Here is a 25,599-nt window from a genome sequence, read left to right on the forward strand (position 1 = left end):
TGTATTCTGAGCACCTCTGCAAAAGCAGTGATAATGTGTGAGTGTGGTGAAAGTGTTGAATGATGATGAAAGTATTTTCTTTTTGGGGATTTTCTTTCTTTTTTGGGTCACCCTGCCTCGGTGGAAGACGACCGACTTGTTGAAAAAAAAAAAAATCAGTAGAAGTAAATTATGGTAAAAAGAATGAAATAATGATTGTACATTACATTACAGTACTATGTAGATAGTTTATATAGGAAAGGTTTGACATTATGCCCTACCCAGTATGTCTGCAATTTTCAAAGGTTTGAGTTACGTCCAATTTGACTTTAGACCAGTTGGTCGGAACCAAGCTCAGTCGTAAGTCGGATGGTACCTGTATTCCATTTTTTTTTGTGCTTCCAACTGCTAAATAAGTCACCATGGACCCAAAGAAAGTGAGGAACACGATCGAATTAAGGAAAGAAATCATTGAAAAATATGAAAGTGGAGTGCGTGTTTCAGAGCTTGCCAGGATGTATGGCAAACCCCATTCAACCATCACTTCGATCGTGGCGAAGGGAAAGGAAATCTGGGATGCTGTTGTTGCAAAAGGGGTAGATATGCTGACAAAAAAAAATTGCAAATCCTTGAAGTAGTGGAGAGGTTATTGTTGGTGTGGATTACCCAAAAACAGTTAGCAGGAGATAGTGTTATGCAGTCGATAATTTGTGAAAAGGCAAGGTAGTTGCATGACAATCTCGTAAAGAAAATTCCTGCAACGAGTGCTGATGTTTGTGATTTTAAGGACAGCAAAGGCTGGTTTGAGAGATTTAACCCTTAACCCCTTCAGGGTCCAAGGCCAAAATCTGAAGTGGTGCTCCAGTGTCCAAGATATTTTGAAAAAAAAAAAAAAATTTTCTTACAGAATTAAAGAGCATATTTTTGTGAAGGTAATAAGACAAAAAAAAATAAATTTTGATCAGTACTTACCGAGACACAGTGCCAAGAAGTTTGTCAAAAATGATGTGGTGGCGGCAACATCAACGAATTCCACATACGTGCATTACATTATTTTGCGGTTTTTATAGTTTTTTCTTTTCTTTTCCAATTTTTTTCTATTCCTACTTACATTTGGGGCCTGAGAGACCAATACTGTATATAATGTATATATATAAACTCACTGTATTGAACACAATAACCGCACTAAAGTTATTATTATATTATTGTTTACCACTGTTATTACAGTAAACATGCACAAATCTTGTATAATACTAATGTTCTATCATATATTTACATATTTACAATCACTGGACATGGTTTTAGAACTGCTGGAGCTTGTGGAACTCTGTGAAACAAGGCACCATGCACAGAGGCACCTTACATTCCTCACACATAAACCGAGTGTCTTTGCGTCTTTGTTGCCATCGTTTTGTTTGTGCACAGACGATGCATCTCTTCTGAGCAAATTTCTTCTGGGTTGAAGGAAGTTGTATTATGAAATGATCACCTTCCCTCCTCAAATGCTTGGGTATATCCTGAGTAATTCGAGGACCTTGTTGTATAGCAGGTGTTCTTACCTGGTACTTCATTATGAGTTGTCTGACAACAGACAAACAAAATTCACCATACGGTGGTCTGTTGCCATTCTTTATTTGGTACATATTATATGCATTGAGCATTGAAATGTCCATGAGATGGAAGAAAAGTTTCATTTACCACTTGTAACTCTTACAAACACAGTCAACAAAACCAATCTGCATGTCACATATGTCAACCAAGCGCATGTTTTGTGTATAATCAATCACTGTCACTGGTTTTCGAATACGTTCATTAGTCACTCGATCAACTTTGCCACTGTCTTGCATTTCATTACGGTGAATGGTTGTCAACAATGTGACATCTCGTTTGTCATGCCACCAAATGCCATGATGTCATTGCCAGTAAACACCTGCACGTCATCACCACGAGCACCTGCGTTGAGCATGGGCATATGTTTACGATTAGAATGCACTGTGCCACACACATCTGTCTTGTTCACTCGCATGAAATCACTGAGTAATGGGCTTGTGTACCAGTTATCGGTATATAATGTATGTCCCTTACCAAGATAAGGTGCCATCATGTTTCTCACTACGTCACCTGAGATACCCAATAACATCTTGGTATCTTTCAATGTTTTACTACCCGTGTATACAACAATATCCAACACCAGGCCACTGTCACAATCACAGAGTATAAACAGTTTTATACCAAAGCGTTTCCTCTTGCTCGGTATATACTGCTTGAATGACAGTCTACCTTTGAACAAAATCAAAGACTCGTCAATTACAAGATTCTTGAATGGATAAAAGTATATGCTGAACTTTTGTTTGAGATACATGAAAACATTTCTAATCTTGTATAACCTGTCACTTCTGTCAGGCCTGGTTTTGTCAGAGAAGTGCAACATACGTAAGAGTAAGATAAACCTGTTCACTGGTATGATTTCACTGAAGACCGGGGTAGAAATTAGCCGATCTGTGGACCAGTATGCTTTTATATTATGCTTATAGACATGAGGCATAAGCATTATTGTTGCAAAAAGCAAATAAATTTCTGCAACAGTCGTCTCTTTCCACCTGTGTAGTCTTGACTGTGGTGATATGATCGTATTTGCCATGGTGTACTCAAAATACTTATTACTTTCCCTGACAATAGTTTCCATCAATGGCTGGTCAAAGAATAATTCAAAGAATTCCAGTTCATTGGCCGTGGTTCCAAGGGGACAAGTAGGTAGAATTCCACTTTGAGAGTCATCAAAGTGGTGAGGCTTGGGAACAAAATTGGGATTTTGCTGCCAATCCAACATACGGTTTGCTGGTGGATACTGGGCATCATAGGCTGGTTGTGCGGGTGGTTGTGGTTGTGGTGGCCTGGTGGCTGACGTTCCGCTTTGTCCTTGAACTGACGAGTCAGCAGCGTGGGTCCCACCCTGGGCTGGTGAGTCACGCATGGCGGTGCCACTACCATCACCACTAACACCATCCACTGATGCCTGTGGTCTATCCATGCCAAGTGTAGCCACATCATCCTCACTATCACTACCTAAAACTGGGGTAGGGCCATGGGATGTACTCCGGGATGTACTCCGTCCCCTGGGCACAGCATAGGGTACACTACCCGAGCGCATGCGGCAGCGAACATACCGACGCTTCACTGGTGAATATGATTCCTCACTATCACTACTCGAATGATCGTCGAGCGCAATAAAATCACAATCCACGTCACTATCATCATTACTGAAGTCAGAGGCCTGGCCATGCGAAAATATTAGTTTTCTCTTGCGTTGAGGAACAACCGACCGTGAGTCACGAGTGCCCACACCAGAGGTAGAAGGTTGAGGATCGTCAGGGTTTTCTGCACTATTATCGATATCCTGGTCATTCTTTTCGGTCACTAACTTATCAAAGCCGTAGAATTCGTCTTCATTTTCACTTCCATCAGTGTCAGAACTATCAGATAGGAAGAGGAGAGTCCCAATTCTCCGGGGAGTGAGAGCTGACTTGCGACGAGGCATGGTGAACAAGGGTAACTGAGCCGGCGTTCCCACAATGCTTTGCGGGTGCCTAGATTTTTTGTTTATGGCGCACACCCATCACGTAGACCCGTTCTCTCACATGTAGGCCTATGAGTGCTTTCGGGCTAAATTTGACGGCGCTAGAATTTTGGCGTAGATCTACGGTTTGGACACTCAACGTGAAGCCGTAGATCTATGGGACGGACCCTGAAAGGGTTAAACTGTCCAAGCAGATCTACGTTCACATGCGTAGTGCTCCAAAAGTAGATCTATGTTTTTTTACACATTTTCAAATGTAAAAAAAAAAATCTACTTTTTACATACTTTCAAATGTTGAAAAAACGTAGATCTACGTTTGGACAGTTTAAGGGTTAATAAGCGTAGTGGCATATACAGTGTGGTAAGGCATGGTGAGGCTGCCAGTTCTGACAAAAAAGCGGCTGAAAAATGTGTTCAGGAATTCAAGGGGTATATAGAGACTGAACAGTTCAAACCCCAACAAGTGTTTAGTTGTGATGAAACAGGCCTGCTTTGGAAGAAAATGCCAAAGAGGACCTACATCATGCAGGAAGAAACGGCACTGCCAGGACACAAGCCTATGAAAGACAGGCTATCTCATGTTTTGTAGTAATGCTAGTGGCGATTGCAAATCCCAGTGTGTTCAAGAAAAACAGTGTCGCCAAGGCTAATTTGTGTGTGATGTGGAAGGCATTGGTCATGAGGGACATTTTCCTTGATTGGTATAATGAAGTGTTTGGCCCCAGTGCGAAGAAATACCTCCTGGAAAATAAATTGGAACTCAAGTGCCTCCTGGTAATGGACAATGCTCCTGTTCATCCTCCAGACTTGGAAGAGCAAATGGTGCAGCAGTTTCGTTTCTTCACAGTGAAGTTCTTGCCCCCCAATACCACTCCTCTCCTCCATCCCATGGACCAGCAGGTCATTTCAAATTTCAAAAAACTGTACACCAAGGCATTGTTTCAAAAGTGCTTTGAAGTGACCTCAGACACTGAATTGATCCTAAGAGATTTCTGGAGAGATCACTGCAGTATCCTCCACTGCATAAACCTTATAGGTAAGGCTTGAGAGGGAGTGACTTGCAGGACTTTGAACTCTGCTTGGAGAAAATTGTGGCCACAATGTGTACAAGAGGGATTTTGAAGGGTTTCGGGCTGACCCTGAGGAGCCTATACCAGTTGTGGAAAGTATTGTGGCATTGGGGAATTCCATGGGGTTGGATGTGAGTTTTGAGGATGTGGAAGAGTTGGTGGAGGACCACTTTGAAGAGCTAACCACTACAGAGCTGAAAGAGCTTCATCTGCAACTGCAGCAGACCACAGTTCAGGAAATTGCTTCAGAGGAGGAAGAAGAGAGATGGAGGAAGGTGCCTTGTTCAAAGATTAAGGACATTTGTATAATATGGACAAAGGTGTAAACATTTATGGATGAAATTCACCCTGACAAAGCTGTTGCAGGCCGTGTTGGCAACATGTACAATGACAATGTTGTGTCCCGTTTTAGGGATGTTTTAACCCTTTGAGGGTTTTCGTCGTACTAGTACGTTTTACACGTAGGGGTTTTTGACGTACTAGTACTCATAAATTCTAGCGGCCTCAAATCTAGTGGGAGAAAGCTGGTAGGCCTTCATATGAAAGAATGGGTCTATGTGGTCAGTGTGCACAGTCTAAAAAAAATCCTGCAGCACACAGTGCATAATGAGAAAAAAAAACTTTGACCATTTTTTTTGAATAAATCAGCGACTTTGCAGTGTATTTTCGTATGGTATTTATTGTTGTATTCTAGTTTTCTTGGTCTCATTTTATAGAATGGAAGACATATTACAGAAATTGAGATGATTTTGACTGGTTTTACAAAGAAAGGTGCCTTGAAATTGAGCTCAAAGTAGCAGAAATGTTCGATTTTTACCAAACTTCAAAAGTAAACAAATCGTGCCAAGCGTGCAATACACGTCAACTGGTGAGTCTAATATTCTTTCACAAGTGCACCAATAATATTTATACCATTTTTTACACTAATGCAATAGTCTGCATAACAGTAAATCTTATATTTTTTGTGAAAATAAAAATTCAAAGTGGAAAGCAAAAGAATATAAGAGGGGACTTGAGACATGACTAATGACTAGAGGAAATGTCATTTTAGTGCCAGGAATGTCTTTCTTGTTTATTCTGGACCCTATTCCGAAATTGGCATCTTTTGAAATTTGTGTGAAATTGGCAAAATTGCTAAATTCTGACCACTGTACTGGATAGTTGAATTTCATAAATGAGTGGTTTCTTGCATCCATTCGATAGAAAAAATGGAGTTCTAGCGAAATATTCATGTTTTTTGTCGACTAGTACAGTGAAATTGGCCGAAAATGGGGCTCAAAGTGGGCAAAATCGCCGATGCGTAAACATCGCCGAGACCGCTAACTTTGCGAGAGCATAATTCCGTAAGTTTTCTATCAAATTTCAAATTTTTGGTGTCTTTATGATCGGGAAAAGATTCTCTATCTTTTCATAAGAGAAAATAATTTTTTTTTTTTTAAATTTGGCCGACCCTGAGAACGAGTTTCGGAGAGGGCCTGTCGACCCTCAAAGGGTTAAAGACATGCCAGAAACAGAGCTCTCTGGACAGATATTTTGTGCGACAGGGGTCCAGTGACTCTCAAGCTGGTCCCAGTGTCATTAAAAATCAAAGAAGGGAAGTAACCCTGGAAGAGGACTTGATACCTGAAGTCTTTATGGAAAGGGATTCCTTTTACAAACAATAGTGTGCCTTGATAAATTAGACACATGTGCAACTCTTGGGTATCTTTATTAAGGAAACATTTTGCCACACAGTGGCTTTATCAGTCCATACAAAGGAGAATCTTGAAGAACAGGAGGAGAACGAGGTAATCAGTCCCTCAGCCTTGAGTCGATGTGGTCAGTCCATCAATCTTGAATAGAATACGGCATATAAGCGGAGAAGCAGCTTATAAACCGTAGGCAGGAGAGGTGCAGCAGTTGTAGGTGGTGTCACATTTGCCCAATATGGAAGTAGGTCGTGCCCAAGGGTTAGGCAAGCGAAGAATTCCCAAGTATTAAGATCCCAAGAAGTTGCAGTGTCTGACAGGATTGTAGATGAATGGTTCACAGAACCGACACATTGATAAATTAGACACATATGCAACTCTTGGGTATCTTTATTCTTCGCTTGCCTAACCCTTGGGCACAACCTACTTCCACATTAGGCAAATGTGACACCACCTACAACTGCTGCACCTCTCTTGCCTACGGTTTATAAGCTGCTTCTCCGCTTATATGCCATATTCTATTCAAGATTGATGGACTGACCACATCGACTCAAGGCTGAGGGACTGATTACCTCATTCTCCTCTTGTTCTTCAAGATTCTCCTTTGTATGGACTGATGAAGCCACTGTGTGGCGAAACGTTTCCTTAATAAAGATACCCAAGAGTTGCACATGTGTAATTTATCAACGTGTCGGTTCTGTGAACCATTCATCTACAAGCGTCGGCGGCGGCAGCGGCAGCAACGGTATCCTACCAGCTCTTCTTTCTCACAAAAACATTGCTCATCAAAACTTGTGATGGCCTAAGTGAAAGTTCAACTACATGAACCCACGTAGACCACAACATGACCCAAGAATACTAAGAATGTAACCCAAATCTTGACAAAATTAGAAGATCTAAGGAAGACAGCCCTGCTAACCCAAACACTGCCTCCGCTGCCAGACAACCACTTAACCCAAGCTCCAAGAAAACAAGCCTTCTCCTCCATAGCTACACAGTATCTACTTCAGTGATACTATGAAAGGATATCGCAGAAGAAACAACACCAGTAATAATAGAATAACAGCAAGGACCCTAGAACTCAACTTGTCTACCCAGCAGGACGCCGGTGTATCATCAACCCCCCTCACCACCGCCACCCAGGGAACAACAACAACAAACATGGCTGACTCCCCCTCCAACTCCACTCCCTTCAAAGGATTCACCCATGATAACTCAAGTATGATTATTCCTGACAATATCAAGGACTACATCGTTGCTCTAGAAAATGAAATCAAAGATATCAAAGCAACACTCGAGCGACGAGAATCCAAGATAACCAACCTCGAGAACAAGATCCAAAACCTTGAAGAGAAGATTACATCGGGAAGTGTTGACACAGAAAATACTCTAAAAGCAGCTATAGCCAGTCACACTGAGCAAATAACAACAATAAATATGAAGGTTGAAGAAGCAATCAAGGACTGGAATCAGAACATGCACACTTGACTAAATGAATACCTTGATTTCCAAGACGACAAAACTGAACAAGATAAGTTGTCTGATGCAGTTATAATAAACAGTCCACACATTCCTAGTGACATAACACAAGCACAGTGCAAAGAAACTGCTATCAGGATAATACAGAACCACGTACAAGTCATCGTGCAAAACAATGAAATCAAAGAAACACGTTTGCTAGGAAAACCAGGAAGTAAACACAGTATAATGATCCGACTTCATTCATACGATAAAAGAAAGGACCTAATTAAATCAGCAATTACAATGAAAAATGGAGTGTACATAAATGAGTGTCTAACAAAAAAACGTCAAAACCTTCTGTTCAGGCTGAGAAAACTTACAGGAAAACAAAATACATCAGTGTTTCACGCGAGATGGGAAAATACTAGTAAGGAAAACATCAACAGGACAACAATATACCATCTCAAACGAACATGATTTCTCTACCTTCCTTAGAAAAGCTGACATTTCTGTAACAGATTAGATAAGTGCCCTTAATACATATATACGTGTGGTGCATATAGTGTACGTTACTATTATATTGTGCATTATTATTTTTATTATTTTTCATCACTAGCTAATGCCAACTACCTCCAATACTCTATACTTCTTTCTTACTGCTATTAATTGCTCATAATTTTAAATTACAAGTCAAATCTTACTCCAAATTAATAATATTCATTATTCTTAACTTTCCATTTAATTTTGTTTATCACTACTTGTTTTTTAGTCACTTTTCATTGTGTATGCAATTAGTGTATATTCCAATTACTTTTTTGCAAGTACCAAAACTATCTTTTGCTAACTAGTACCAACTACCTCATTTTTTTTTACTTTTTATTGTGCAATAAACTGCTCAATTTATTTAATATTACAAATCAGATCTTACTCCTAAACCAATATTATTTCATAGTGACCATCTGTCCATTTAACTTTGTTTACCATTACTTAATTTTAGTCCCTTGTATATTTTCTCCTTTATTTTAGCTTTATATAACTACCCTAGTTTATATATTCACAATTGTTAAAATAATCAAGGTGCTATTCTCAGGTGCTAAAGTAGAATAAGTTCACAATTTTGCCATTATATTCCAAAGCTCATTTATTTGATTACCACTTTATTGTTCACCACAACTTATATTAGTCCCTTTTATATTATAATTTTATACTATAATTCTAACTTTAAAGAATTACCTTTATAGTACTACCTACTATCATATTCCCAAGCTCCATTATTTGATCATCACTTTATTTGTATTAGTCCCTTTTATATTGTCTCCTTTATTTTAGCTTAAAAAAAAAAAAAAAACTACCTTAGCTCATTATTTTACATTTGTTAAATAATTCAGGTGCTATTTTTTAGCTTAAGACTATTTACTTTGTTTTATACTTAATTCTAACTATAGATTCACTACAAATCTTATGATTACAAAGCATTGATCCTGATACCAACCTCTTATTTAATGACTTAAATGAATCAAACAGTTACTGTAATTACTACACTGCAGAACAATCAAAGGCACTTCTCAGTGCCAACAACATAACTATCTTTAACTACAATATCAGATCTTTAAGCAAGCATTACGATGACCTCATAGCATTACTAAATTCCTTACATGCCAATATGTCCATCATTACACTAACTGAAACCTGGCTAAAGCCTGATAGTACAGATGTTTATGCTATTCCTGGTTACACAGCCATACACAACTGTAGGCCAGACCAACAAGGGGGTGGCACAGCCATATACTACTCAGACCAACTAGAATGTATCACTAATACTTGCACAAGGGATGAACATGGGGAATATATAATAGCCAAATTCAAATCCAAATACCTACAAAAACCTCTCACATTGATAAACATCTACAGAGTTCCACAGTCAAACATTAGCCAATTTAGTCAAAACCTAGGAAGTATGATAACTGATGCACGCATGAACAAAGATCACTTACTACTCTCAGGTGACTTCAGTATAAATCTCCTGCAAGACCAGGACCCACACGTTACTGAATTCACAAACACAATGAGTAACTGTATGTTGCTACCAACAGTAACAAAACCTACAAGAGTTACAGAGACTAGTGTTTCCCTACTTGACCACATCTGGACCAACACCATATCCCCTTTAAAATCAGGCATAATTACAGATAATACCACAGACCACTACCCTACCTTCCTCATAACAACTCTTGGTAAACTACCCCAAGACACTACTAAAGTCACCTTCAGACTTCACAATGAGGCAGCCATTAATAACTTCACAACAGCAGTAGCAAACATTGACTGGCACACTGAGCTAGAAATCTATACAGATATTGACGAATGTATTAATAATTTTCTAAAAAAGACCCAATACCTCTATAACAAGCACTGCCCTAAAAAAACTAAACAGATGACAGCTAAGAGACTGAACAGTCCCTGGCTAACACCCAGCATTCTCAAATCCATAAATACAAAACACCGATATGAAAAACAGTACAGAATGGGTCACATAACCAGAGACCAAACAAAACGTTACTCGTCAATCCTAACCAGCCTGATAAGAAGGGCAAAAAAATTGTATTATGAGAACAGATTATCCAACTTAGGAGGTGATATAAAAAAGACCTGGAAAACCCTATCAGAAATTCTGGGAACAAAAAAGATATCACGAAATAGCGAAATAAAATTAGCAAAATCAGATGAACCCCAACTCCCACCAACAGAAACAGCAAACAGACTCAATGATTTCTTCTCCACTATAGGACAAAACCTTGCCAATAGAATCCCAAGCTCAGATACCCCACCAAATGACTACCTCACCGGCAACTACCCGAACACACTGTTCCTAGCTCCGACTAACCCATACGAAGTCTCCCTTATTATCAACGCACTAAAAAACAAGGCAGGAGATTTAAATACCTTACCACCCTTTATATACAAAAAAGTGTCACAAGTGCTATCACCAATCATTGCAACACTCTTTAACAAATCCATTGAATCCTCCACCTTCCCTAAAGTACTCAAAATAGCAAGGGTCACCCCGATCCACAAAGGAGGAAACCAAACAGAGTTGAATAACTATAGGCCAATATCCAACTTACACCCTCTCTCAAAAATCTTCGAAAAATTAATTCATAAATGAATCTACTCTTACCTTATCTCCCAAAACATACTCAACCCCTGCCAATTTGGATTCAGGCCTAATAAAAATACTAATGATGCTATTATACACATGCTAGAACATATATACACTGCAATAGAGAAAAAAGAAGTCCCACTGGGGATCTTCATTGACTTACGTAAAGCTTTTGATACAGTTGACCATGACTTGCTCCACGTAAAATTGTCACACTATGGTATAAGAGGGCACTCCCTCAACTACCTCAAGTCATACCTCAGCAACAGAAGCCAATATGTGTATGCAAATGGGGCAAACTCTTCTGCACAACCAATTACAATGGTGTCCCACAGGGAAGTGTCCTTGGCCCTCTTCTCTTTCTCCTATACATAAATGACCTACCAAATGCTTCGCAATTACTCAAACCCACACTATTTGCAGATGACACTACATACGTCTTCTCCCACCCGAGCCCAGTCACGCTAGCCAATACTGTAAATACCAAATTACAGAAAATATCTACCTGGATGAGGACTAACAAACTTACACTAAACATTGACAAAACCTACTGCATTCAGTTTGGTAACAGAGCTACAGATGTCCCTCTTAACATAATGATAAACAGATCACCTATCACAAAGCTAACAGAGGGAAAATTCTTAGGAATCCACCTTGATAATAGATTCAAATTTCATACACATATACAACAAATTTCTAAGAAAATTTCCAAGACTGTAGGCATACTATCGAAGATACGGTACTATGCTCCACAGTCAGCCCTCCTGGCCCTATATCACTCTCTTATTTACCCCTATCTCACCTATGGAATTTGTGCATGGGGCTCAACAACAATTAACCATCTCAGACCACTAATTACCCAACAAAAGGCTGCAGTTAGAATGATAACAAATTCTCACTACAGGCAGCACACTCCACCAATATTCAATACACTAAACCTACTCACCATACAAAACATCCATACTTATTACTGCACCTATTACATACTTAGAACACTTAACTCTGATATTAACCCTCCCCTCAAACATCTCCTTGCCAACCTCAACAGAACACATGACCATAACACAAGGCACAGATCACTCTTTGATGTTCCTCGTGTCCATCTCACACTATGCAAAAACTCAATGCACATAAAAGGCCCTAAAATCTGGAATTCATTACCTCTAAATATAAAAGAAACACTACCTGTTTATAAATTCAAGTCTCTTCTCAAAGATCACTTACTCACCCAAAACCAAATAAATACTGAATAACTGAACCTTATAAATTGTATATCTTAAATGTTTCTCACAATTATATCACATAAATGTTAAACCTAAAACCCAATCTAACTTTATTATTTTTTAAATACACTACCTAACAGAATACTCCATACGACTGAATGTACAACAATGCATGCAACCATATGACCTGTCTTTGTAATACTCACTTGTGCTTTATAGTAATCTGTTTACATTAATGTTTTATCACTGATTTCATCATTGCTTAGTTAATCTTAAGTTAATTTTAAGCCAGCCCGTAATGCTATGCATAGTATAAGTGGCTTTGGCATGCTGCTCTTATCTGTATTTTTTTGTACCTCTGTATGTGTGCTCAAATTGTTAATAAATAAATAAATAAAATAAATAAATAAATAGTGTACCTTCTTCCTCTCCCCTCCTTCCATCTTCCATCCACCCAGAAGTCTTCAATAAAGGTAAGTGTAATGTTGTTGTTATTTTATATATGTATCTACTTGATTTCTCATTGTTTTCTGTATGTAAATCTTTATTTAATTTGAAAAAATATATATTTTTTAATATTTTTGGGTGTGTGGAACGGATTAATTGGATTTCCATTATTTCTTATGGGGAAAATGGTTTTGCCATTCATGAATTTCGACTTTCAGCAGACTCTCTGGAACGGATTAATCGCGAAATTTGAGGGTCCACTGTATTTTATTTATTCTCGAGTATATATTATGTTTCTGTGATATTTATCTTGTTTGTTATGTCATATTAGATGAATTGTGATAGATAAATAAGCCATAGAGTTGATATTAGCATCATATTGAAGTACAGTGGACCCCCGAGTTTCATGATTAATCCGTTCCAGAGAGCCTGCCGAAAGTTGAAATTGCCGAATGGCAAAACCATTTTCCCCATAAGAAATAATGGAAATAAAATTAATCCGTTCCAGACACCCAAAAATATTAAAATAAAATATTTTTTTTCAAATTAAATAAAGATTTACATACTGAAAACAATGAGAAATCAAGTACATGCATATAAAAAATAATAACATTACACTTACCTTTACTGAAGACTTATGGGTGGATGGAAGACGGGAGGAGGGGATAGGAGGAAGGTGTACACTATTGTTAGGAAGGAGAATCTCCTTCCATTAGGACTTGAGGTATGAAGTCCTTATCTGGGGTTACTTCCCTTCTTTGTTTTTTAAAGACACTGGCACTGGAAACAACTTGAGAGTCACTGGAACCCTGTCGCACAAAATCTCTCTCCAGAGAGCTCTGTTTCTGGCGTTTCTTTAAGATTTGTCTGAAGTGGACACAACACTGTCATTGTACATGTTGCCAATACAGCCTGCAACAGCTTTGTTAGGGTGAAGTTCATCCATAAATGTTTGCACTTCAGTCCACTTTGCACAAATGTCCTTAATCTTTGAAGAAGGCACCTTCCTCCATCTCTCTTCCTCCTCCTCCTCTGCAGCAGTTTCCTGAGCTGTGATCTGTTGCTGTTGCAGATGAAGCTCTTGCAGCTCTTCAGTGGTTAGCTCTTCCCTGTGGTCCTCCATCAACTCTTCCACATCTTCACCACTCACCTCCAACCCCAGGGACATCCCCAATGCCACAATAGATTCCACAACTGGCATAGGCTCCTTGGGGTCAGCCCCAAACCCTTCAAAATCCCTCTTCTATACATTCTGGCCACAATTTTCTCCAAGCAGAGTTCAAAGTCCTGGATGTCACTCCCTCCCAAGACTTACCTGTAAGGTTTATACAATGGAGGATATTAAAGTGATTTTTCCAGAACTCTCTTAGGGCCAATTCTGTGTCTGAGGTCACTTCAAAGCACTTTTGAAACACTGCTTTTGTGTAGAGTTTTTTGAAGTTTGAAATGACCTGCTGGTCCATGGGCTGGAGGAGAGAAGTTTTATTAGGGGGCAAGAACTTCACCGTGATGAAACTAAACTCCTCCACTATTTGCTCTTCCAAGTCTGGAGGATGAGCAGGAGCATAGTCCATTACCAGGAGGCACTTGAGTGACAGTTTATTTTCCAGGAGGTATTTCTTCACACTGGGGCCAAACACTTCATTAAACCAATCTAGGAAAATATCCCTTGTGACCCATGCCTTACTGTTAGCCTTCCACATCACACACAAATTACTCTTGGTGACACTGTTTTTCTTGAACACACTGGGATTTTCAGAGTGATACACCAGTAAAGGCTTCACTTTGAAATCCCCACTAGCATTACTACAAAACATGAGAGTAAGCCTATCTTTCATAGGCTTGTGTCCTGGCAGTGCCGTTTCCTCCTGCGTGATGTAGGTCTTTGGCATTTTCTTCCAAAAGAGGCCTGTTTTGTCACAATTTAACACTTGTTGGGGTTTGAATTCTCCAGTGTCTATGCACTCTTTAAACTCCTGTACAAACTTCTCAGCTGCAATTTTGTCAGAACTGGCAGCCTCACCATGCCTTATCACACTGTGAATGCCACTACGCTTCTTAAATCTATCAAACCAACCTTTGCTGGCCTTAAAATCACAAGCATCACCACTTGTTGCAGGCATTTTCTTTATGAGATTGTCATGCAACTGCCTTGCCTTTTCACATATTGACCGAGTAACACTATCTCCTGCTAACTGTTTTTCGGTAATCCACACCAACAATAACCTCTCCACTTCTTTGAGGATTTGTGATCTCCTTTTTGTTAGCATATCTACCCCCTTTTGCAACAACAGCACACTTTATTTCCTTTCCTTTCACCACGATCGAAGTGATGGTTGAATAGGGTTTGCCATACATCCTGGCAAGCTCTGAAACACGCACTCCACTCTCATATTTTTTAATAATTTCCTTCTTGAATTTGATCATGTTCCTCACTTTCTTTACGAAAGGGCTTGCACTAGATTTCCTTGGGCCCACGTTGACTTATTTAGCAGTTGCAATCACAAAAAAACAATGGATTATTATGTATGAACCCGTGGGGTGATGGTCACGTGTTGGTAAACAATGGCACACTGAGCATGAATGGCGTGGGAGACTGGCTTTGTGTGCTCGGTGACAGGCAGACGGGTACCGGACGGTCGCTGAATCACGAGTCTAATCACGAACCGCGAGGCCAAATTTTGCCGAAAAAACTTGCCGAAAGTCGGATTTCACGAAAGTTGATGCTGCCGAAACTCGAGGGTCCACTGTATTTTGTAATGCCTCCCAAGAGCAGGAATTCCACTGGAACGGATTAATGGCATTTCAGTTAATTTAAATGAGGAAAATTTATTTGATATACAAGCAAATTGAGTTATGAGCTAGGTCACAGAACAGATTAAACTTGTAAGTCGAGGTTCCATTGTACATGAAAAAATACATTAATAATAAAAAACATAAACTAATACATTAATAATAAAAAACCTAAACTGCATATTGACTCGCACTGCATGGGTAGCGGACTGCCTGGAGTTTGATATTAATTAACTTAAATCTAGATTTGCTCAAAATTGTTGCATTAGAAAATATTCAGAGAATATTTCCTAACTACCTATAAACTCGGTTAACCCTTTCAAGGTCCAAGGCCCAAATCTGGAGTCACACACCAGTGTCCAAGAATTTAAAAAAAAAAAAATTGTTATTTTTTCTTATGAAATCGTAGAGAATCTTTTTGTGAAGGTAATAAAACAAAAAGTACGAAATTTGGTGGAAAATTGACGAAATTATGCTCTCGCGAATTTTGATGTGTCAGCGATATTTACGAATTGGCGATTTTGCCGACTTTGACTCCCATTTTAAGCCAATTACATTATTCCAATCAACCAAATTCTTAGCTATTTCACTAGTATTACTTCTATTCTATCGATTGAGCACAAGAAATCGCCAAGTCAACTGTTTCAACTACAAAATAAAGTGATCGGAAATTGTTAATTTGGCCAATTTAACACAAAGTTCAAAATATTCAAATTTCAAAATAGGGTCCAGAATGAACAATGTAGGCATTCCTGGCACTAAACTAACATTTCCTCTGTTCATTAGTTATGTTTTGAGGCTTTACAAATAAATTCCATTTTGATTTTTTATTCACATAATGAATTTTTATTCACACCAAAAAATAGAAGATTTACTGTTATGCAATACTGTAATAATTGTATAAATATCATCACCATATTTGTGAATGTATATTAGACCCACCAGCTGATGTGTATTAGACGTGTGAGGTCGTTTGTTTACTCTTGAATATCGGCAAAAATTTAACATTTCTGCTACTTTGAGCTCAGTTTCAAGCCATTTCCAGTGCTAAAACCAATCAAAATCATCTCTATTTCTGTAATATGTCTTCCATTCTATCAAATGAGACCAAGAAATCGCAAATACAACTATAAAAAACATACGAAAAAACACTGCAAAGTTGCTGTTTTAATCGAAAAATCATGATTTCATTTTTTTTCTCTCATTATACACAGTGTGCTGCAGGATCTGTTTTATGTGGTGCACACATACCACATAGATGTATTCTCTCATATCTAGGTCCAAATGTACCACTCACAGTTTATCAGAGTGAGCTGAGCTCATGGCGTAGATCTACGGTTTGGACCCTGAACGTAAAGCCGTAGATCTACGGGACGGACCCTGAAAGGGTTAAACATACAAGTGTGATGTACACTTGCTGTTGAGAGCGGCCTCTTCAAGGGGGGCTCCTTGTTGTGGTGAAGAGGCTATTGGCCTGAGGAATTAGACCTGTCGGTCTCCTTCCTCAGACCAAACCTAATTAGCCCCCAATCCCCCCTTCCCTATCCCATCCTCCCCTTTTTCCTTTCCTCCTCCTCCTCCCCACCCTAGTTCCTAGGCCTTTTGTGTATCCATATGCTCTCGCGCTACCGTCCACAGGATGGATATGGGGTGCACAATAAACTAGCCACTTCGGTGGCAAAATCTAAAAAAAAAATCTCCCCACCCCTCCCTTTTGCCCTTCCTTTTTGGCCTTTGGGATTTTTTCCCACAGGCATGCTAGTTCCAAGGTAGGGGAAGGGGTACCGGGGTCCATCCCATTCCGTTGAGGTTCTTGGCGGTGGCGTAGTTTGCCGTGGAATCTGGATTGCCTGGGGATGTCTCGATCCCTCTCCTGTATCCCGGAGGGTGGCTTTGGGTGTCTCTCGGGTGACGGGTGTATCTCTGGAAGCCACCTTTCGGATTCCAGGGGTGGTGGCCGAAGGAGGTGTGCTTTGTGGTGGATATCCGGCCGCCCTCTCTTTTGTCCACCGAGGTAGCTCGGCAGATGTGAGGTTGCTATCCCGGATTGCTGGTTTACTGGCATCTACGCTACTTGTGGTGCTGAGGTCCTCTTGGGCACGGAGAGAGATTTCTGGCCCTTTCATTCCTCCTAGGAACTATCCCTCCCCGGTCCCCCCTTTTTTTATTTTTTTTTATTTTTTTTTTATTTTTTTTTCTTTTTTTTTTCTTAAAAACAAAAAGAAAGAAGTAACTTAACCATGAAGAACCCAATCCATGAACCTGCTACCCCCGGGCCCCTTCTTGATACCGCACCCCGTTCTGATCCTGCCTCGTCTTTGGACCACTCTTCGGACACTCCTCATGCCTCTGTACCTCTTGCCGGTGCTGTTTCCTCACCCGCTTCAGGTACTGAGGTCTCGACTGACTCCTTCGATTTATCTGACCTTCGCTCTCCTTTGACTATGCTTCCAACCTCCTCTCCCTCTACGGTGCAGCAATTTTCGAATCGCCGGCCCGTTCCACGTCAGACCAACTCTGGTCCCACGCCTAAACACCAACTACAATTACCTGCTGATGATACTTCTCCACCTTCTCGTTCTTCTCAGAAAAGATTGACACGTCCTGCACTCCCTTTCCATGCTCAGTTTCAGAATGCACAATGGACTAAATTCTTCACTTTACGACCGAATTCCTCTACCGCCTATCTTCCCGACCACAGTATTGGCAAGGCACTCCTATGCCATGTTGGTAAATATATTCCTTTTCATGCTCTTAAGAGCGGTACGCGCATCATCACGGTACAGAATGCTACCCAAGCTCATGATCTTTCTCTTTTTTCCCATATAGATACTGTTCCTGTCACTATTGAAAAACATCATTCCCTCAATTCTTGTAGTGGTACCGTCATTCTGCCCCATACCATAGTTCAACAAAATTTTCAGACATGTGGCAATGACATTCTTGAACAGCTGGAACTCCAAGATCTCCCAATCCTCAAGGTAGACACTTATGTTCTTCCTGCCCGCGGGCGGAGATGATACCGTAGCAATGTGGCTCGTTTAACTTTTGACAGCCGTGAACTCCCATCCTCAGTTTATGTAGCAGGACATGGGTTACAAGTTCGAAAGGTGATCCCTACACTGCAACAGTGTAGAAATTGCTGGCGATTTGACCATCCAGCGAAATATTGCAGATCTATAGCCGAATGCCCAGTCTGTGGTGCCAATGACAATTCAAATACTTCTTGCAATCGACCTCCCTCTTGCCTTAATTGTCATGAGGCTCACCCTTCGTACTCTCGCCGTTGCCAAGTCTACTTAAATGAGCGGGAAATCCATTACCTCAAAGAGGCAGAAGGTCTCCCTTATGCCATGGCAGTTTCTCATCTCCACCTCCAAGGGAGACTACCTCGTGTTTCTTATTCCCGTGTTTCAAAATGTCCCCCCCACTTCTGGGGTCCCATCTTCTGCAGCCTTCTCTGTGGTTACCTCTCCTATAGTCACTCCTGTATCTAATTCTTTTGCTGTCCTAGGCTCAGACGTCCCTACTTCAACGCCTCAGTCTGTTCTCACGTCTTCGTGTTCTCCCTCACAAGCCTCGGTATCGACGAGATCTCGTATGACACCTCCTCCCAATCATCCCTCTACTTCTCAGAAGTCAAAAAAAGGTCCTTTAACCCCTCCTTCCCTTCTTCCACCTCATTTTACCTTCCCTGTCTCTGTACCGGGTTCTTCCCCTCTCACTGGCTCTGTTACAAGTGTAGAGGATCACCCTCCTCCTCGTACTATACCCACCTCCCCTGTTCCCTCCCAAGTTTCTTCCTCTTCTGCCACCTCCCAGGTTTCTGCCTCTTCTGTCCCCTTCCACGCTTCTTCTCCAGTTTCCTCCACCCTTTCGCCCCCCCCCTACCTTGGTATAGTCCATTACAGTTCCAATCTTTACTCATCCTCCCCCTACCATCTCCAATATTGTCTCCCATACGACATCTCTGAATTCTGAAACACTTGAAGCAATCTCTGAATATATTGCAGAGACCAAACCATCAATGGACACTGATCCACTCTCTGTTCCTTCTCTCTCCTCCCCTCCATCTGCACAACTCCTTTCTTCACAGCACACCGTTCCTTCGCTGCTTGAACGTTTTCCGCTGCCTCCGCATGTGGACTTTTCTAACCCCTCTAGTCCGTAGGAACCCTTCCCTGCGGATTTCAGGTATCTTTATCATTGCCAATCATGGCCTATTTACAGTGGAATATACGCGGCCTCAGGTAATCGGGGTGAGCTTCAGATGTTACTCTCCCAGTTTTCCCCTGTTGGTGTTTGCTTACAGGAACCAAAATTACACTCTGCTGTTATCTCTCCCATCTCAGGCTATAATTTATTGTATTCTTCAGATCCTTTCCCTGATGGGACCTTTAATGAAAGTGCCCTTCATCTACGCACTGATATTCCGTACCATCAGCTATTTGTTCATACTTTGCTGCATTACACAGCAGCCCGTATCCACTTACATAGGTGGTATACGCTCTGTTCTTTATATCTCTCTCCTTCTCGGGCATTATCTATTCCAGATATTGCCTTTCTTGTTTCGTCATTACCGCCACCAATTCTGTTACTTGGTGATTTTAATGCCCACCATTTCCTCTGGGGGGGGGGTCTCACTGTGATTCCCGTGGCATTCAGTTAGAGGCTTTTCTTGCCACCCACCCCGTCCATGTTTTAAATACAGGTACTCGCACCCATTTTGATCCTCGGACTCACACTCTCTCTTGCATCGATCTCTCAGTCTGCTCTTCCTCCGCCGCATTAGACTTCACTTGGTCTGTTCTCCCGGACTTACGTGACAGCGATCATTTCCCAATCATTCTTACTTCCCCTTCATATTCACCACCTCTTCGCATCCCACGCTGGCAATTTGATCAGGCAAATTGGAACCTTGACTCACACCTAACTGTTTTTAGAGAGGTTCTTTCTTCGTCCTCCATCGATTAGCTTTTACACCTCTTCTCGTCCTCCGTTTTAACCACAGCTTCTCATTCTATACCCCAAACTTCGGGCAGGCATTCTCAGAAATGCGTGCCTTGGTGGTCTCCTGCTTGTGCTCTTGCAGTACGTTTGAAACGCGCTGCATGGGGCAGGTACCGGTACAATAGAACCACAGAGAGACTTCTTGATTTTAAGCAGAAGTGTGCGATCGCTCGCCGTGTCATCCGTGACGCTAAACGCACTTGCTGGCGAGATTATGTCTCCACCATCACCTCTGCTTCCTCTATGAGTGCAGAGGTGCAGTCTGGAAAAAAGTACGAAAACTGAGTGGTAAATATTCTCCTGACCCGGCTCCTGTTCTGCGGGTTGCCGGTGTTGATATAGCAAACCCACTAGATGTTGCCAATGAAATTGGCAATCATCTGGTCCGTATTTCTCAGGGACTCCATCTATGCCCCTCATTTCTTTCCTCAAAGTCTGCCAGAGAGTTAGCACCCTTGGACTTTTCTTCTCTCAGAGAAGAACAGTATAATGTGCCTTTTACACTTCAAGAACTGGAGGCAACACTCTCATCTTGCCGATCATCGGCAGCTGGGCCCGACGACATTCATATTCATATGCTACAACATTTACATCAGTCAGCCCTTGCAGTCCTATTACGCCTTTACAATCTTATTTGGTCACAAGGAGTTCTTCCACAGCTGTGGAAATCCGCCATTGTTCTCCCTTTCCGCAAACCAGGCACTACGGGACATGAAACCTCCCACTATCGTCCCATTGCTCTTACCAGTGCAGTTTGCAAAGTGATAGAACGCCTAGTAAATAGACGTTTAGTGTGGTATTTAGAGACACACAACAGTCTCTCCACTCGTCAATATGGCTTTCGTAAGGGACGTTCTACCATAGACCCCTTACTACGCTTGGATACGTATGTTCATAATGCCTTTGCGAATAACCACTCAGTTATTGCCATATTTTTTGACCTTGAGAAGGCATATGACACAACTTGGAGGTATAATATTTTAGCCCAAGCCCACTCCTTAGGCCTTCGAGGCAATCTACCATCCTTCCTTAAGAACTTTTTAACTGACAGGCATTTCCGTGTTCGGGTTAATAATGTGCTCTCCCCGGACTTTATCAAAGCTGAAGGTGTCCCCCAGGGATGTGTTCTGAGCACAACACTTTTTCTCCTTGCTATTAATGATTTGGCCTCTAGTCTTCCATCAAATATTTGGTCATCACACTATGTTGATGACTTCGCTATTGCCTGTGCAGGCGCTGACTGTCACCTCATTACAGTTTCTCTCCAACATGCAGTCGACTGTGTTTCCCATTGGGCCACCACACATGGGTTTAAATTTTCCAGCACTAAAACCCACCAAATTACTTTCACTAGACGCTCTGTCATCTCCGATCATCCTTTGTGCCTCTATGGCTCCCGTATCCCTGAACGTGATAGTCAAGTTTCTGGGCCTCCTCTTTGATCGTAGGTTATCCTGGAAACCTCACATTACCTCTCTGAAGGCAACTTGTCACAGCCGGCTGAACCTTCTTAAAACCCTTGCTCATCTTTCATGGGGAGCTGATCGTCGAACCCTCCTTCGCCTACATTCCACCCTTATTTTATCGAAACTTGATTATGGTGACCAGATCTATTCAGCGGCATCTCCTGCTACTCTCTCTAGCCTTAACCCCATTCATCACCAAGGATTACGTTTATGCCTTGGTGCTTTTCGCTCTTCCCCTGTCGAGAGCCTCTATGCAGAAGCGAACGTTCCATCCTTATCCGATCGCTGTGATGCCCATTGCCTTCGCTACTATGTACGCTCTTATGATCTCCGCAATCCTTCCATTTATAGAATGGTCACTGATATTAGTAGACATTCTTTATTTGTTCGCCGCCCCTGTTTACTCCGTCCCTTCTCTCTTCGCCTTCATTCGCTCTTGTCTTCTCTTCAATTACCACCTTTCTATGTTCATGTAGCATCTCACTTTTCCCTACCCCCTTGGGAAGTTCCAGCTGTTCGAGTCAGTTCTTTCTCTCTCCCTTGCTCGAAAGCCCAACTGTCTACGGTCGCTTCCCGCTCTCTTTTTCTTGACCACTTTCACTCTCATTCTCATGCCATTGCTGTGTACACAGATGGCTCTAAGTCTTCTGATGGCGTAGGATTCGCAGCAGTGTTTCCGGACAGCGTCGTACGAGGGCATTTACTATCTTCGGCTAGTATTTTTACTGCTGAATTGTATGCCATCCTTGCAGCACTTATCCGTATTGCATCTATGCCTGTGTCATCATTTGTGGTTGTCTCAGACTCCCTTAGTGCTTTACAGGCTATACAGAAATTTGATACACCTCATCCCTTAGTCCTCCGTTTCCAACTTTGGCTACGCCGCATCTTTACCAAGCATAAAGATATTGTTTTTTGTTGGGTCCTTGGTCATGTTGACGTACAGGGCAATGAACAGGCAGACACTGCTGCGTGGTCAGCAGTACATGACCTACCAGTTTCATATAGAGGTATTCCATTTACGGACTATTTTGCTGCAATAGCTACCCACCTTCACACCCGTTGGCAACAACGTTGGTCTACTATGCTCGGTAGCAAACTTCAATCTATTAAACCGAGTATAGGTTACTGACCGTCTTCTTGTCACCTGTGTCGAGGTTGGGAGACTACTCTCTCCCGTCTTCACATTGGCCATACTCGTCTTACTCATGGATATCTCATGGAGAGGCGCCCTGCTCCTCTCTGTGAGAATTGTCAGACTCCATTATCAGTCAGCCACATTCTGTTGGACTGCCCACTTTATCAACGAGCACGCAGAATTTACCTCCATCGTCGTCTTCGCTCCGCTGCTCTCTCTTTACCTTCCCCTCTCGCTGATGGACCCACCTTTCATCCGGACTCTCTCATTGACTTTTTGACAACAACTGACTTACTTCGCAAACTCTGAAGCCTTCAGCCCTTTCTACCTCAGTCTCTTGCTACCTTTTACCCCCGCACTATCCCCTGCCCCGCTGTTTTCTGTAACCTACTGATCATCCCTCCTCCCTTCTGCCGCCCAATACCCTCGCTTCCTTCCCTACCCTGCAGCACTGTATAGCCCTTGTGGCTTAGCGCTTCTTTTTTTATTATAATAATAATAATGTTGAGAGCGGACAAGTGAATCTGGCACATTACTTTGTCAGCAGTATGGAAATGGCTTTTGTTAGATAATTAGAATCATTTGGCACCCGGTTTTAAACCCTTAACCCTTTCACTCTCTCGTCCATAGATCCATTATTAATGCCAGGGTTGCTTACATAAATTCATCTTTTGAATGCAGCTCCCTCAGATAAGCTGTGAGCAGTAAATTTTGGCCTAGACATAAGAGAATGGGCCTTTGTGGTGAGTGTGCACATTATAAAAAAAAAAAGTCCTGCCCCATGCAATGCTTGATGGGAAAAACAAAACTCTGTGCTTGTGTTTGGTTTAACATAGTGACTTTCAATTTCAGGGTTTCCAACAGTAAAGGGGTTATTATCTAAAATTTGAAGAATAATATAGGCATTAGGTAATTGTCAGCTGGCAGAGGTAGTTTTTACTGATAAAAAATCAGTGTATGGGCAAACATTTGATGATTTTTTTTTACCATACAGCATTGGCCTTTTCCTACCAACATAGGGTGACCCAAAAAAAAAAAAAAAACATTCACCATTATAAACTTGATTCAAATGATCTGCTGAACTGTAACATTTCCACCCATCCTTCAGATTTTTGTATAGGCTTTGTATTTCCCAACTCCAAAACAAAAATCATAATGACAAGATCGTAAACAACTCGCCAGACAGAGTGGATAGTGCATTGGTCTACATTTGCTTACCATGGATTCAAACCCCACTTCATTAAGTGAAATGTTCAAAACAAAAGTTTGTCTTACCAGTTTTCCTGATTCCCTTCTTAACTGTTACTGTGCTGAAGCTCCAACAGTGCATCAAATCCCAAAAATCACATATCTCCACATGGTATCACGTTATCCTGAATTCTTGGTAGTATATGTATAAACCAAAGAATTACATACAAGTGAGCGTGTTAGATAGGAGTGACTGGAGACGAATGGTTTTGGGACCTGACAAGCTGTTAGAATGTGAGCAGGGTAATATTTTACGAAGGGATTCAGGGAAACCAGTTAGCTGGACTTGAGTCCTGGAAATGGGAAGTATAATGCCTGTGCTTTAAAGGAGGGGTTTGGGATATTGGCAATTTGGAGGGACATCTAAGATTTTGTATCTGAGCACCTCTGCAAAGACAGTGATTATGTATGAGTGATAGTGAAAGTGTAGAATGATGATAAAAGATTTTCTTTCTTTTTGAGTCACTCTGCATTGGTGAGAAATGGCCGACGTGTTAAAAAAACTTAGAAAAAAAATCTGCATGCTAATATTTACAGCTTTTAGCATGCTTTGTTACAGGTATTGCCTATTAAATTTCAAAATAGTTAAACAGTGTCAAAGAAAAATAGGTTTGTATTGTTTTTATTTTAATACTATTTATTAATATAGCATTGTATCTTTTAATGACTTTCAGATTAATAAAGCAGAGGGTACCCGGCAAGCCCGTATTCTAGCATCTGAAGCAGACAAAATTGAGCAGATCAACAATGCCAAAGGCAAGGCTGAGGGACTTGCAATTCTCTGTGATGCTCTAATTCACAAACATGGTAAATGCAAAATTATTTATTGAATTTTGTTTTAAGAAGCTGTAATTGATTTTACATTGATTTTCCTTTATTATACTCAGTGGTATGTATTTCACACTAATGGATTTCAGGAGGATTTAAGATGATACAATAAATCATTGACCTAGGTAATAGGTTGTTAGACAGCAGCTGCCTAGGGAGGTACTACCGTCCTGCCAAGTGAGTGTAAAACAAAATCCTGTAATTGCTTTACATGATGCTAGGATTGCCGGTGTCTTTTTCATCCCATGACCATGCAATATTTCAGGTACATCTTGGTACTTCTACTTACACTTAGGTCACACTACACATACATGTACAAGCATATATATACACACTCCTCTGGGTTTTTTCTATTTTTCTTAATAGTTCTTGTTTATTTCCTCTTATCTCCATGGGGAAGTGGAACAGAATTCTTCCTCCATAAGCCATGTGTGTCATAAGAAGCAATTAAAATGCCAGGAGCAAGGGGCTAGTAACCCCTTCTCCTGTATACATTACTAAAGTTCAAAAG

The 25,599-nt window shown here is 41.0% G+C and overlaps 1 protein-coding gene across 1 annotated transcript in view; it reads left to right on the forward strand.

Moving 5' to 3' along the window:
• The window catches only part of Stoml2 (stomatin like 2), a gene marked incomplete at its 5' end in the record, with an annotated part of 53,304 nt that overhangs the window by 22,209 nt on the left and 5,496 nt on the right, over window positions 1-25,599 (forward strand). Inside the window, 1 exon segment of the mRNA XM_070094297.1 lies at window positions 24,935-25,067. Within this exon segment, the coding sequence (XP_069950398.1) occupies window positions 24,935-25,067 (133 nt within the window).

The sequence above is a fragment of the Cherax quadricarinatus genome, chromosome 45, assembly GCF_038502225.1.
Source record: "Cherax quadricarinatus isolate ZL_2023a chromosome 45, ASM3850222v1, whole genome shotgun sequence".
Taxonomy (NCBI): domain Eukaryota; kingdom Metazoa; phylum Arthropoda; class Malacostraca; order Decapoda; family Parastacidae; genus Cherax; species Cherax quadricarinatus.